Raw genomic sequence first — 15,852 nt, 5'->3', positions numbered from 1 at the left:
TGTAAATATGTGTGTGCCACTTGTGGTGCATACTCAAGTGTCATCTAGGATTTTTTGAGCAGATGAGACCAACTTCTTGGTTGGACATTGTCTGAATTGAAATGCCGTTGACTTCGTAACCTATCAGTCCCGTTGTATATGCGTCGATGATAATTTGTCAAGTAAGATTATTCGCCCGAATGGCCTGTAGATCGTCTCACCTTTTCCAAAGGTGTGCCGCACCCTGCTTTATCCAATTACTCTGATTTCAGGGAAATTTCCTGAAGGCTAGCGATTAGCCTACAGCTGTCCTCATTGTAGTGCGTCATTCAGCCCTCAGCAATATGGAGCCAGTGTAAACCCTCTTCACTGTACTGCTTACAAATAAGACGAAACTCCGAGTACAATGCTATTGCTCGGATCCAGCGGCGACGTTGGGACGAAATGTCTTCTCACACGTAAGCACAGTGAATAGCTGGCGCTGCTGGTTCGCGGGTGTTTTACGCCCCTCTTAAATCACCGACTGTGCTGTGACGGCCGACGCGACAGCTTGACCAAGAGGAGCGCCGAGGATAACGCTCAAAAGAAGACAGGGACCATGTGGTGTCTTTTTAAACTGGCTTGAACTACGAGACGTTTGATTTTTCGCAGTCTGCTTGCGCTCTGAGGCATGGCCTTTCAACCATGCCAGTAGAATCCCAGGTCTTCTGTACCGATTAGTCTTAGACATAACTGACATTTCAAATCGATGAATCTGTTTGGTGCGGAGTCGGAGGCAAGCACTTCGTTGGACTCTACTCTTGCCCGGATGTTCTTGCATCAACAACCATCCATTCATTTCCCCTAAGTGAATGTTCATTTCCCACAAAAATGGTATTGTGGTGTTTCGTAAAGCAACTTGAACACAAAAGACCAGAAAAAATAGGCTAAAGGACACTTAACAGGTAAACCATTGTTCTGCGTTAGAATACCAAGAAATACTTATATTTCCAATATCACACTGCACTATTGTGGTTCAGCTCCAACTCCCGTGCACGACAGCAAGACCGATTTTTGGTCCGGTAGTGTTTCAACGTTGAACTTAACCTAAAAGCGGCAATAAACGCCTATTTTGCCACTTACTAAATAGGCGTTTGAAAACATTAGGGGAAATAAACTTACGGAAGGCAGGAGTTGCTCCGCAACATATATTGCTGACTGCGTGTGCAGCGTGAGAGGGGTAGTGCGAATCACTGACGTTCCGTGAGCTAACGCCATGGGTAGAATCAACTGATCCTGCATGAAGTTATCACAACAGGCACCGGAATCGATGCATGGTATCAACTCCAAATTAATCGCATCTGCGACTAAATCATGGGCGGAAGGGCCGCGGCTACTGCCCAGTCGCGACACTGCTAAGCGACACCCAGTGGAAGTTTCAACAAGGAACCTGTCACGAATTTGAATGATTTAGTGGGTTTCGTTTTATCGCAAAAACTCACATAAATGCCGAAGCGCTTCCATGACAAGAATTATCCGGAGCACGAAAAGTTTTGATATCAATAGGAACGCCTGGGAAATGAATGTTCAAGATTTCGTGGCCAGCCGAACCCATTATATCCGCAACCTGCTACAAGTGACGCATTCAAAAGTCCTTACCTTTGTTGGCACTTTCCCAGCCACAAAAGCTGAGCCAGTTATTTTCACGACCTGACCCATATCCGTGAGAGTGACCGGAGAGAGTTTATCACTGATTGGATCGACACTAACGTGAACTAAACCACCTCCGCGTGGATAGTAGCCACTAGTAGAATGCAACAAATTACTAAGAATTACCGTTCACGAATTTCTGTGCGAAAACTTATCCCGAATTTTCGATAGTAAAATGCGGTGACATCTATCATATAGTCAATCGGTGGGGCGAAGTCCGCATTGGTACCACCGCACAGAGAAACAACACTTTTTGTCTTAGCGAAGGCAAGTATTGGGATACACACTTGCATAACCAGTGCTACAGAACTGCAAGAAATAGAAGGTGAGGAGCTAATACCCCGCAGTCTTGACATCACACTCATATTCTCCACCTTCGACACTTTGCGGATCAAAGGACACATTCATTGAATTGGCGAAGCATCCTTCAAGCCTTCCGTTGCAAATTTTTGCGGCCAACTGCAAGCCAAGCATATGCTGATTACTAGAAATTATTAGTGCTTAAAAATAAGTACCGCAAACCGGGACTTAATCGCCCTGCGCGGATTTTAGTAATCTCTATAGGGCGCTGACACACTGCAGATAAGGCAGCCGCATTCCTGAGAATTTGGCCACCCTAAAAATAAACGTCTACTGTTACCTACACCTTCCAAAAGCGACCCATCAATTGCTACCCTTCTCATTCAGCAACGTACTTGAGACCGAACCAAATTCAGACGAGAACGACCTTCGGCCCCACCTTACCAAAAGTAGGCAGAAGGATCGTGAAGATATAGGTTTAGAGGACATCGAATGAAGTGTCTAATAATATCAAAGTCAAATATGATGTGTTTAAAGACAGCAATGTAACTCACTATTAGGCGATATTTTTAACTCAAAGCGGCGGCAGTAGCTCTACACCCTAAGTTCAAAGCAAAGGAATGCTATTTCATAGCCACTTGGTTATAAGATGCAGTTAATCATTTGAAATGCAGAAATTAGAAGGATTTTGATCAATTCAACATGCAAAGCGTCATAGTATTAATCATAATTCAACCAAAAGTGCAAAAAATTTGACTGAGTAGATGGAAAAGAGTCGAAAGATGGGTATATTTTAACTTAATATCTGCAATTAAGTTGTCAACTAAGCAGTATTAGGGGTCAAAGGTGCAATTACCAAGATTCCGCAGTGTTTTGGAATCCGTTACCTGAATTACTGTTTATAAGCGGGGTGTTTTAAGATAAAATTTATATTATAGTAAAATTACCTAAATGATCTTAGTAACAGTAATGCGAAGTACTTAAAGGACTACTGTTGCATGCCCAAGTGGATAATAACTTTAATAATTCAGGTTGTTTAAAAGCAGTTTTTTATAAAATATTAAGTCTAAACATATCAATTGCATTAAAAAGGCTGCATATTAACTACAAAAGCATTTTTTGATTAGAGTCTATGCAAGCCCATGTTTGAACGTTTAAGCACGTTATAATCCACCCGCGAAGTTGAGGTTGTGGGTTCCTTTTATTCATTTCCCATCCTTAAAAATCTGCATTAGCCGGGGCAGTTGAACTTGTTCTTTCTTCTTCCTGTCTAGATGGCAAAACATTTTTGGATCGGAAATGATGCTTTGGTTTGTCACGCATTCAATAAGGACGCCTCATTGATGGCAATATCAATAAATACCAGCAATGTGTACATTCTCTCCGTTCCGAAGTCTTCGGGTGATCGATTTAAATTGGTCGACACACTTAAAGAACACTCCGCTCTAGTTATGGGGATCGATTGGTGTGCCACCTCAAATCAGATTGTCTCGTGTTCAGCTGACAGAAATGCTTATGTTTGGAAGCAGACCCCTGATGGTAAATGGAAGCCTACACTTGTGGCCTTGCAGGTTCGCAAATTTTGAACACTTATATTTGCTTTTTTCCCTTACCACTGCAAATATGTGATTTCTTAGATAAATAGAGCTGCCCTCTGTGTAAAATGGTCACCGCTTGGGAATAAGTTCGCCGTCGGTTCAGGAAGCAAGATTGTTTCCGTGTGCTTTTTCGAGAAGGAACAGGACTGGTGGGTCCCGAAGCAAATCAGAAAGACCATGAAGTCTACAATCACCTGTGTTGACTGGCATCCCAACAATACTCTTTTAGCTTGTGGTTCCACCGATTATCGTGTTCGTGTCTTCTCAGCTTTTATCAAAGAAACGGATTCTGGGGATAGTGATTCCGCCTGGGGTGTTAAAAGTTCTTTCCAGACTCTTCTTTTTGAGGCTTACAATGGCCATGGTGAGTATGCATTGCTTATGGTGATTTTGCGGGTACCGATTCCCGGTTTCTTCTGTTATTATCCATCTTAATTACGTCTCATCTACGCAGCCTATGGGCAGGCGCATTAAAAAACGCAATCTGTAATAGGTTGCCTGACAAAGTCATTATGCTTCTCTTGAGTCGCGTCAAACTATTATGCTCCCCGCGGATCTTAAGAATCGTACCTTCTTTACTCGTTCCATTCCTGCGCTTCAGGCTCGTGGATTCACTGTGTCTGCTTTTCTGCTGATGGTAATAAACTGGCTTGGGCGGGTCATGACTGCTCTTTGAGCATTGCAGAGGCCAGGACCGGTAACCCACCGGTCGTGCGAACTATTCGTACGCATTATCTTCCCCTTCTAAGTTGCGTCTGGGTGGCACCAAACAGCGTCCTCGGCGCTGGCCATGATTGCTGTCCTATTCTATTCAACTATTACGGACCGATGAAGGGGATTTCAGAAGGCAAAATGGTACCCTATTGCTGGTCTACCTATCCTTTCTGTTCTTTAAATTACATATCCTAAAAAGCTGTCTATGCGAGGTTTGTGGTGCATTTCATTTTGATTTTGTGCTGTCTGTATAAAAGCCAAGCGTATGCCAATTATTTTCATTTTTCAGCTGGAGCGTTACCAATTTCCAAACCTTCACATCAAAACAGCTTACTTTTATAAACTAAGTACCAATTAAAAGTTGCCGTAAATCGTTGAGTGCAATGCGTTTTATTCTACTCTTTTGCCTAATTTCCATGCCATATTCCGATTATCAGTCTTCATGGGTGTCATTTAATTAGAAATTTTAGTGTTGTTTTGATTTTAAACGGACATTTACAAATATTGTCCTCCTAGACCGGGTTAGCCTCATCTAAAGTTGAAGTGAAGCACTGGCGTTCGTGAATATCGTTGTGTTTCTATTTAGATCGACCTTAAGAGTGAGTCTCAAGGTGCAACCAAGGTTTCGGCGTTTAGCCATTTCCAAAATATTGATCGTATGGCTACCACTGACACCGCTGATACGCGTCTTACCACTATTCACCAAAACTCTATCACGTAAGTCACGTGTTCTCACCCTTCTATACTTAAACGAACTCTTCAGTCTAATTTGTCTAGGGGCTCAAGCCAGGTGGATAGATACCCTATCCTTTGCAAATTCAAACCGATTTAATGGGGGTCTAAGGTGACACATCTACGCCCGTTTTAGTGTTGGATAGAAATGCTGTTCAAGGATATGTTGAGGCTCATCTAATGGCGGTATTTTACTGCTTATTTAGTGAGCTGTGTATCATGAAAGGCAATAGATCAAAGGCTCTTCAGGTCACCTCGATTGGTCGAGATGGCCAATTGGTTATTTGGGACATGGACTCTTTGCCCTCACAAATCGCGGGTCTTACAATCAACTGAATGTCGCCAAAGGCTTTGATTCTAAACCGCCTTGGCAACGTACGGACTTATCTTCCATTCGCAAAACCAATAAGTCTTGATACTTTGCTGCGTTACCGTTCTTGCACCATTTCCCTTACCTCAGCTTACGACTGGCCATTCACTTCACTTCTTACTTGAAACTTTTTATATGCAAATTAAGTCTTTAATTTGAAAATAAAGATTGAAAAATCCTACGATGCTTTTTTGAGTTGGGATTTTTTAAATGACGTTTGGCATTTTATATTTACTCCAGAAATCCACTTAAAATTCCTCAAGGTAGGCCCTAGAGCCCCCTTTCCGACACTTGAACCTCCCCGAGTTGGACACGGTGTCACGCGGTGGGTAAGGTGTTAGGGAACCACTAAGGATGCTGGCGTACGGAGGACTTGTCACAAGCGATGCCGGATTTCAACCTTCTACATAAATTAGTTAAACTTTGTCGGCTTTGCTGTGGTAACGGCTTACCGAGATCGAGAATCATTAAGGGTGACACCTAGTGTTTCTTTATTTTAACTTAATTCGAAATACCTCAGGGTTTTTTTACACGTTAGAAACTTATGGATGTTTGATACAGCAGAACTTTTGTTTGTGGATATTTAAATGGGAACATTAGGAACTGATTAATGTCAAGCATTACTTTATGTTCCGGTGCAGGTGTGAACGCCATATGCCGCAAGTGTTCATGCAAGATCCGAGAGCACCAGCCTTTCAGCGATTTAGACATGTCACTTGTAATCTGAACCCAAAATGTTATGCTCTTAGAATTAGTTTACTGCGGATCTTCGATTTTGGGATGTTTCGCTAGCATCTGTCAATCGTGTCACCGTGATCTCAGTGTGTTTCTCTTCTCGCAGAAGTGGCTCTCTCGGTCATGTACGATTTGCATTTTGGGCTCTCAATACCTTTTTTGGAATCAGTCTTTAGGCACTACTTGATAGGGATTGGGGTACTCTTTACGCACCTGACACGCAGATTCGGAATTATGCATGTTTGTGAGTAGGAGAGGTCTTGTCTTGCTTGTGAGAGGACAGTAATGAAGGAATTGCAATCAGCTTGACTTGAAGTGATTTCGCTTCATCTGTTGCATGAATTCACTTGTATCTCCTCCATTTGTCAATTTAAGCGATTAACCTTCAAGCGACCTCAGTCACGCCACGGATAGCGCCATGGGTTGTGATGCAGGTAGCACTGAAATGGTGTGATGAAACTTCACTTTCAAACACCCACTTAATGATGTTGCAATGCAAAACGCGTCTTCAGGTGATTAGATTTCTCCCAGTTGCCTGTTATATTGGTAATGTACTTTGTGATGTTGGGTTGTAAGACCCGCAGCTTTTGACTATTTACCCAAAGCATTACAATCGTAACGGAATTTTGGACATGGGATCACTATTCATTTTTCCCCTGTTTCACTACCTGGTAAAATGGGCGGCGGCGGTGATGACACACGAGTGAATGGCATCGTATGAAACATTTGCCATTGAACGGTAAATTCCATCATCCAAATTCAAGACTTCACACAGTGAACAAGTCGCTTTATATTTGCACATCCAAACATCAAGCAAGATCACTGGTTTCTTTCCCAATAGAATGTGACGCTTTTGTTGTTAAAGCTCTCCTGACAAAGTGAGTGAGGGTATGCGCTGGGTCGGAGGAGCATCAAACACTTAATTGGCGTTAGTCACATGGGCAAAAATACTCCATTCAGCCATCTAAGTTGATTACCAAGCTCAAGAAGTAAGTTCAAATATGCCGTCATACCCAGCTTTGCTTACGTTTAGAAGCTGGACATTTTGTAGACAACGGGTCTTGCCTCAAGAGCTCCGCTCTCAACCGTGGAGAGGGGGTGAGTAATCGGTCTGAAGATGACTTTTTTGACCTACACCTTGCTGCATCTCCGTCTACAAAAGAGGTCGGCATGTGCGTGCATCTTAGTCATGCACAATTTAAATAGCGGGAGCCAAATCTTTTTTACTCCGAGAATTACTCCTTAAGAAACGCAGCCGAGTGGACGCCTCCGCTGCATATTCGGCAGTGTCCGTAATCGTGATAGCTAATACTGAAGCAGAACCATTGTAATTTACGTGAAACTCACATATCGGCGACGATATTTTTCAGAAACAGTGGTTTTAGCTGGAATATTATGGACTGCTAATCACCCGAAAATACCAAGCAACCCGCGCGGAATTTCGGTAATCCGCGTTTATAAGGTAACTAGGTGGTCGTATGAGCATTAATACGGAAAATTAGATTTTGACGTCAGTTTCCTGTTGAAAACCTTCATTCCAATTTACTTTATTCGGAATGGCATCTAGAAACCAGGGGGTAAAAATCTTCATTCCTCGAATGAGAAATTGATTAAAGTACCCAAGACTTTTAAACTTGATCAGGGTGTATGAGGTTATCTGCAGTTTTAGATGCTGAATCGCAAGTGCCTTCTACCAAGGAATAAATTTTGCTCCTTTTGTAATGTAAATTAGTCCATAGTGTATTACACCGCATGTAAAGGTTGTGGCCTTGGCGGTGCCTTGACACCTCGCAGTCGAAAATCGATGCGTGCGGAGAGGCGCAATTGACTGTCGAAGGCCGAGTGCGGCTTGCGGGAGGAGCGCGGTGGCGAGATCTCGCACACCGGTGACGGACCAATCAGCGCGCCGCCGGCACACACGAGTGCAGCATAAGCACACCGCAGTGACCGCGGCTTGTCAAACTCTCCACTCATTTCAGCGTGCACTGACGCGCGCAGTTCTTGACTGACCGTTCCACCGTGGAGGAAGATTCTCGCGCTTGGAGTGAGTTTCATTCCACACACTTGATGCACATATTTAGTAACATTTATGCGAAAAATCATATCCACCATCATTAAGCGTACTTGAATTCAACTGCATAGTTTTAAGGTGGTGACGCCATTTATCTCCAGTTTATTAGTCTCTGTTGGTACTTAAAGCTTGTTGCACCTTGGTGTGTTATGAATAAACCGTTTTCACCAGTGTAAATACATTGTTTGAAAAGTTGACTGGTTTACCGTTGAAAACATTTGAGTCATGGTTAGTTAGCACCCCTGTGAAGTAATGAAATTTGGCTTTCTTAGTTGAGAAAACACGAAATGCGCTATAGTAAGAGAAAGGCCTTTTACCTGACTCCTAGTCAAAAGCCTTTGGGCAAACGTAAGCCCGTTTTGGTTTCTAAATCACCTTCACTTTTGACGTGGTGCAGCATAATCTATCAACCAGACTCTCGTGAAGCGATTTTAGTAGAGGAGAGTCAATTGTCTTCGTTACCAGCAGATCACGTTAAGCTGGTAGGAAACTTTAATTTCCCAAAAACTCTTTAGCTTTCCACTACAAAACTTGCTCCACATTTTATCAAACCCCGAACTGGGACGCAGTCTAAGCCGCGGCTACTGCGTGGTGCTTCTTTCCTTTATTATCTTTATCCTCGAACACCTACTGCATGCTCTAGACTGAAAGCAGATAGTAATTTTGTTTCGGCTTATCGTCGTATCTACTTGAGCCAGTTTTTGATGAGCCTCCGTGACTCCTCTCCGCTGGTCAGAGCAGACAGGAGGTCAGTGTAACCTCCTACAAAGTTATAAAGTCAGTCAATTTCATCAGAATCGTGTGAGTAACCAACATCTCTCTCCGCAAACGGCTAGAGTTCATCCGCATCACACTACATGAGGTTTACCATCTGATTTCAGCCATCATGCTGTGGGTTGCTGCAACTACTTGCGGCCTTCGGCGTAGCACTTCAGTTAGAGGGGTCAGTGAGCGAAACCAAGCCTACTTAGTCTAGTAGACTACATGAATTCTACAAAATTCTACCTTTTTTGGTGCTTACTAAGATTGATTTAATTTTTTTGCTGTCAAGGTGTCAATTCCATGTTTTGACGCCAAGATATTTATGAATGCTTGAAAGGTACGCCTGCTCAACGCTTGTTTTGTCACGATGCCTTTGTGATAATCCAGTCGTTTTAGAAGCACCATTCTCCATCCTCTTATGAATTGCGCTTGTAAAACGCGCTCTAAAGGCTTTCTGTAGAAAGTTGTTTGATTGAGTTCACGAGCAATTTCTGCTTTCCATATGTTATTACATCATGATTTTTGTTTAAGGTCATTTGATGAAGGGGATCGAGGACCCTGAAGAAGTCAGCAGGAGTAACGTCATTATTTTGCATTGTTATTACACAGGGTCTAGCAAACTTTTTAACGTTTAAACGCAAGATCAACAGGATTTAAAGGAGAGTCGTTTTTTAAGTGCGCATGCGTGTTTTATGCTTGTAAAGTGAATTGGATACGGGTGAATACCACACAAGGCTCAAGAAAGGTAACGCAGTGCCTATTTAATAGCCGTGGAGTCTCAAATTCTTTCCTTCTCGGGGCTTGCTAACTCGTTCAGTGATGATTGAATAGCAAATCGGAAGGTTATAAGCAGAACACCCCATATGTTTAGCTGAAATTGTTCAACGAAACGTATTTTGACAATGCGCATAAGAAAAGAGTAATAACTTTTTCATACATTATAACTCCCCCTGTCTGGCCATCTTGAGGGCATCAAATACCACGTTCGCCACAAATTGTAGACAAATCTTCCAACCTTTTGAGGCGTATTTGCTATTAGACACGGTGATTTTCATTGAACCATGATTTGGAGTAAGATCTCACACCGGTGTCACCAACATTTCAGTAGTAAACCGCATTTAATGTTGCTTTTTAAGTCAGCGGATGTATTTAATACTCCCGCTGAATCACCCATTTGGAAACCTTTAGACTGAAAACTACATCGTCTGTACACAACTTTACCTTTTGTGCAACTTTTACTAATTATATGGACTTCCGAAATGTCGCAAAACTACGTAAAGGTTTGAGATTGAGTCGATCATCCTAGAAGCACTACCCAATATCAAATTGCTACACCGCCACCTGCCATAAAAGTTGCAATGGATTTTAAGCAGGCAATACAATTTGGATTTTTGTCAGGACAGTTTAACTTCCATTGGATCGCGAAACTTCTAAGCGCATAAAACCGATCAGACTTTTCACCATTTTGACAACTCCACCGGTAACAAAACCATTGTACTAGAAAAGGAATATGGTTTATGAAAGTCTATTTGGATAAATCTGTCAACAGTGTTTAGGTAAACTGAGAGGATCGTTTGCATTTTGTTCCTCAACCTGCCGTGATTAAGTGCCATCTGTACGATTTGAAGCAAACTTGTTTTGCTTTTGCCAGCGGCTAACCATTGACACCATTCAAACTGTCAATCGTGAATTGATTCTGGTTTCTAGTAAAATCAGCAAATGTCCGTAGTAGAAAAGGAATCGAAGAGAAACTGAAAATGTTTCCTTTTAAGATTTTTTGCAAATGCATTCTCTTTCTGTTTTAAATTAGAAAATACTTCTTGAAAAGTGCAATCCAATGACCGACACCGCGAACCTAAGTACCGCGCCCGACGAAGCGGAGCAGGTCTCAGGCGGCTTGGAACCCCAAACAGGGGTGCATAATTGCTCCTGCATCAAGAAGCCGGTAAATGAGATGGCGTCTTCGGCTATTCATTCTTCGAAACATGGTGACAATGATACTTCCCAAACCGTAACGGACGAAATAGAGCATACCTTCCATGACCCTGAGCCGCAGACGGAAGTGCGGAATCGCTCCCACCTGACAAAACCGGTAAGCGGTGTGGAATTTTTTAAATGTCAGTCCTCCGACTCTACTAACATTGGAAAAGATACGGCCACACAGGACGAAATAACTAATGTTTCTGGTGAACCAGACTTGCAGACGAGCCTACACAATTGTTCTCACCATACTGAGCTGATAAATGAGGTGGATACCTCAGATAGCCCTAATGAAAGCGAGGTGGGACGAAAGACTTCCATGCTTGCCCTGGAGCTGTACAATCAGCTACGCACGGAACTTACACAAGATTTCAGCTACCAGCTCCAGAGAGTTCTTGAGAATGCTGTGGACCGTATTCTGAAGCACTCCGAAGCGGAGAATTTGGTGGGGAATTCCAACCGGCTGAAATCCAAGTAAGCTACAATGCACTAATCTCTCTCAAGGGGTTTGATTACATCGACACATCCATTGGGAAATATTTTTAAAGGAGTGCAAGCATGTCATGCAATTAGCACATTCGTCTAAAGCCTTGGATGTCTCCTTCGGTTCTGGTATTCACACAGGTTATTTACGTCTAGGCTATCACTATTAGATAAAGGTTTCCAATTCGTTAATCACCATATTCAAGTCTTAAATTTAGTTTGTGTGTGCGAATTAGTGAGATTTATGAACTTATTTGGCGTTCCAAATGCGTCACAGTAAACATTCAATGAGAAAAAATGACGGAGGGTTGGATGCAATGCGTCTCTTGCGTCATTTGTTTTATACAAGGATTTTCCTCATCACTCGTATAGGTATCAAGCATATAAAATAGGCTTTTCCTGTTTTTTTTTTTTCAAATAACTAAATCTGTTTACCAATTTTACTCGAATGAATGGAAGAATTTGGCAGCGTTTATTTTAGTGTGGTGAAATAGGTGAATTTCGTTATAACCCCTCCTTAAGCAACTTATCGGAATTTGGCGAGATTTCTGGGTGGTATGAGGGCTTCACTTTTGGCACCAATTGCTAATCCGAAAACTCAATTCGATACTTAAAAGGTGAGATTAAGGCAAATCACCTTCAAAATTGATTTAAATAGTGCCTTTACGTTACATAAATAAATTCAGAAGGCCGACCTTTCTATCTACTTTTGAACCAGTAGCGTGGGAAAATTACAAGATGTTCCACTTTATGGGTTTTTGCATTTCAGTTTGCTAGGACATCTTGCGTGAGTCCCCTATTGTCACATATGCAAATCAGATGAAATAATCACGTAATATTCAATCGAAGGCTGAAATCCAATGACTTCTTTGCCCTTACAGCATGTCAGATAAACTGAGGGTTACATCGGGATCGGATAAATGGCTTCCAGAGAAGAACTTCTGCCACCGAAATTCGGTTCTGACGGACCTTTTTAAAATCTCCCACATCGAAACTGTCTACCACATCTTCATCGCAGTTCTGCTCATCTTTGCGCTGAACACTGTTCTGTCGGATGTTGTGGAGAAGGGCGGTGTGGTGCATGTCTACCACTTTGAACTCCTTGTGTGGACTTTTAAGGGCTTCTTCAACGTATTCCACTGCTGGATCACAATGTTTCTTTCAACAAGCCTTTTCGTCTACCTCGCCTTCATAATGTGGGCGTCGAAAAGGAAACCTGTCCACAAGTTCACTAACTTCGACTTTGCCTTCGTCATTCTTTACGTTATCTATCAAGTGAGTTTTGATGTTCACGGCTGTGGATATGGTTGAGATACTTTTATCGGACTTCACTTTTCTAACGCTCCCACTGAGTTCTCATGCCTGCACCCACAAGCCGTGACAGAGATTCTATGAAGAATCCTACCTATTTGACGAATTTGTTGACAATTTTGGTTACATTACCACCAGATGCCTCTGTAAACATCCTTTAAACCGACAGCGTCAGCGGTGAAGTTACCACAGACAGCGCTATTGATAAGAATTTACCAGTACCATCAGGCTCCGCTACTTTGCCGTTACTAAAGTCAGTCGTGTTCCAGCTTATAGTCATTAATTGGAGTCACGAATGGACGTTAATCGGAAACCTGGTTAAAATTGTTGATAAAATAATGCCGCTTTGCATGCGAAGGTCATGTGATGTTTTGACCAATGCAGTGTAATCTCCAAGATCTTAAAACAGTGGCCAAACTATGGCGGCCATAATAAAAGAGATCAAATCTGGCGTTATTACGATCATGACTATTTTAATTTAGGTGGCCTTTGCAATACTGCCGGTGGTCTTCATATTTAAATACGATATTGCCCCTTCTTCTACGGCAATAGTGTGCCTCGAGCAGATTCGGCTAATGATGAAGTCTCACGCTTTTGTTCGTGCCAACATTGGGAGCGCAATGCTCTCGGGCGAGGAATGCGAGCACGAAAAGGCTCGTCGTCGTCGCCGGCGACCGTTAACCGAGGACGAGCGATTCCCGGTCAGCGCGTGTGGTGACAGTGTGACGGAGGAAGTGGAGATCACGATGTCAAACGGAATACCTATCCCTCCCTTCTCCCAGTACCTCTACTTTCTTTTCGCTCCCACCCTTGTCTACCGCAGTGCCTATCCCCGCACTCCCTACATTCGTTGGCACTTCGTTACAATAAACCTTCTTCAAATGGGCCTCTGCATAGTCTACACTTACTTCATCTTTGCACGCTTCTGCTTCGCTTACTTCGCCAACTTTGGACGTTCGGAGCAATTCAACTTCTCTCTACGCCAGCTGATCACATCATCTTTCGGTTGCATGCTTCCCGGTGCACTTCTCCTACTCATCAATTTTTACGCCTTTTTGCATTGTTGGCTGAATGCATTTGCAGAGCTCTTGCGCTTTGGTGATCGACTCTTCTACAAGGACTGGTGGAACAGCATTACATTCAGTGCCTACTATCGCACCTGGAATGTCGTGGTGCACGACTGGCTCTATACTTACGTTTATCGTGATGTCTATGCGATAAGTGGGCGAAACAGACGCATGTTGGCGCAAACGGCCGTATTTATGCTTTCCGCCATTGTGCACGAATATGTTCTCACTGTGGTCTTTAGGTTCTTTTACCCCGTCCTCTTTATTATATTCGGTGGAGTTGGTTTTGCCATCGCCAACTTACGGGGACGCTCGAGGCTTTGGAATGTTGGACTTTGGGCCGGTTTGTTCATGGGCATGGGCATTTTGATGTGTCTCTACTCCATGGAGTGGTACGCCAGGAAGAACTGCCCTCCTGCTCAGGGATTGATTGACCTCTTCATTCCCAGAAGCTGGTTCTGCGGAAATTAATGATTTTGGATTTAATGATTATCTTTTTATGGCAGGACAACTGTGTTATCAAACTCTTTTTTACTGACAATAAACATTTTCCTAAATAACAGGTCATAACAAAGGCATTGAGGTGAGCTCTTGAGGTTGTCGATGGTGCACACCTCAGTAAGTTCATTGGAAGAAGGGATACACCTTATGTTGTGAATGTGAAGGAGCGACAATATTCAATCTGAGACTAGGCAGTGTTACTTCTGAGTTCACGTAGTCGACGAGAGCCGAGGGCGGATACGTGCTCCTTCTCGGTGTGTTTATTGTACACTGTAGTCAATAGCTTATCGATTAGTTAAGAAAAAGAGGTGGTGTCAGAGTGGGTTGCTGGGACTAGTAATTACATTGGATTGGTAATAATACTGTAATACGATAGTGGTTTATCCCCAAACAGGCGAGGCGCCACTTTTTTGTACATTGGATTAGCCCTCTTGTATCTCGCTGGATGGGCTAACCTTTCGGGCCATGCCAATAGCCAAGACACCTTTTCTGTGCTGAAAATATATTCTACCCGTGTATTGTGTCTTCCTTCGTCTTCACAGAGTCACGGGACACTACAATACTATAATACTTATGCTGTTTTAATGTGCCTTTCAGGGAGGAGGCAAGCAGGAAATTCGAACCTGGTAACAGGATTGCCCTCTCCCTTACCTAGTGACTGCGGTTCCCCTCCTTCTTGAATATTGTATTTTCCCTATACATCTTGTCGTCTTTAATAAAGATGTCCAAAGCAAACCAATCGGGCTTGTCTAGGAACGCTAGGAATCGGGAAGCGGAGACCGAGGAGTCTCGTCCCACAATACAGTCTTGGTAATATGACATGGTCAAGGAGTTTCTATTCCGCATTTTTAGTGCTATAGAGTGGTAAATGGGAAGCTTAATATAAAATTCTATTACTCTGAAGTGCTTTTTAGATATTTTGGATTTTAAAATCAAAACAAGGAACACGTTTATGTCGATACTTTCCATTACCATATTATTCGCAAGAGCCAGAAAACATGATTCCCTTATCGCATATAATACTGCACAATCAAGATAATCATCGGCAAAAAACTCGATTTTTAATATCCTTTACCTCTATACAACGAAGAAACCTCGGGAAACAGAATTCTATCACACAATTTTGCATCTCGTTTTAGAAGTAGTAGAGAAGATGCTTTTAACCCTTTAAATATTTGTGCTTTTTTATATGCATGCTCACCACGAACTATTAAGTCACAGAATTAAGACTGTTTCGTTTTAATAAATAAATGGAATAATTACCGTGGTAGCAAATGCATTCGACACAACGAATAACTTCTCAAGACGTGCGCTATGCATGCGATTGGGACATATCTGTAGTTTTGAGTAACTTTCAAAACCGAAACTGGGTAGAAGTCGACCCAAAGGAACATTGGAATATATTTTGGGCATCAACTGTAAGCGCACGTACAATTTTCAGCACAGATCATGGGATAAGATTATGTGATGATCAGGTAACGGTCATACCGAAGTATTACTGAGTCTTTCAAGAAAATAAACCACTTTTCGAACCATTATGAATTGACGAGGAAGGATCTG

The 15,852-nt window shown here is 42.5% G+C and overlaps 3 protein-coding genes across 3 annotated transcripts; 2 read left to right on the top strand and 1 right to left on the bottom strand. All coding sequences in view use genetic code 11, as the record gives it.

Moving 5' to 3' along the window:
• Nucleotides 1-984: 984 nt before the first annotated feature.
• On the bottom strand, nucleotides 985-2,351 carry EGR_03339 (RNA phosphate cyclase; the record flags this gene model as incomplete). The annotated part of the gene is made up of 8 exons (XM_024492588.1): nucleotides 985-1,065; nucleotides 1,141-1,408; nucleotides 1,461-1,585; nucleotides 1,618-1,762; nucleotides 1,795-1,977; nucleotides 2,009-2,152; nucleotides 2,184-2,284; nucleotides 2,313-2,351. 8 exons carry the CDS (start codon nucleotides 2,349-2,351, stop codon nucleotides 985-987), a joined length of 1,086 nt encoding a protein of 361 aa, XP_024352989.1.
• A 960-nt stretch (nucleotides 2,352-3,311) lies between these two features.
• EGR_03338 (Actin-related protein 2/3 complex subunit 1A) lies at nucleotides 3,312-5,348 on the top strand (the record flags this gene model as incomplete). The annotated part of the gene is made up of 5 exons (XM_024492587.1): nucleotides 3,312-3,539; nucleotides 3,606-3,930; nucleotides 4,168-4,421; nucleotides 4,867-4,997; nucleotides 5,219-5,348. The coding sequence occupies 5 exons, from the start codon at nucleotides 3,312-3,314 to the stop codon at nucleotides 5,346-5,348; spliced, it is 1,068 nt and encodes a 355-aa protein (XP_024352988.1).
• A 5,439-nt stretch (nucleotides 5,349-10,787) lies between these two features.
• EGR_03337 (Sterol O-acyltransferase) lies at nucleotides 10,788-14,262 on the top strand (the record flags this gene model as incomplete). Its single annotated transcript, XM_024492586.1, has 3 exons — nucleotides 10,788-11,404; nucleotides 12,295-12,688; nucleotides 13,207-14,262. 3 exons carry the CDS (start codon nucleotides 10,788-10,790, stop codon nucleotides 14,260-14,262), a joined length of 2,067 nt encoding a protein of 688 aa, XP_024352987.1.
• Nucleotides 14,263-15,852: the final 1,590 nt, after the last annotated feature.

The sequence above is a fragment of the Echinococcus granulosus genome, assembly GCF_000524195.1.
Source record: "Echinococcus granulosus chromosome Unknown EG_S00017, whole genome shotgun sequence".
Lineage (NCBI taxonomy): Eukaryota > Metazoa > Platyhelminthes > Cestoda > Cyclophyllidea > Taeniidae > Echinococcus > Echinococcus granulosus.
This window is presented reverse-complemented; position numbering and strand designations above follow the sequence as displayed.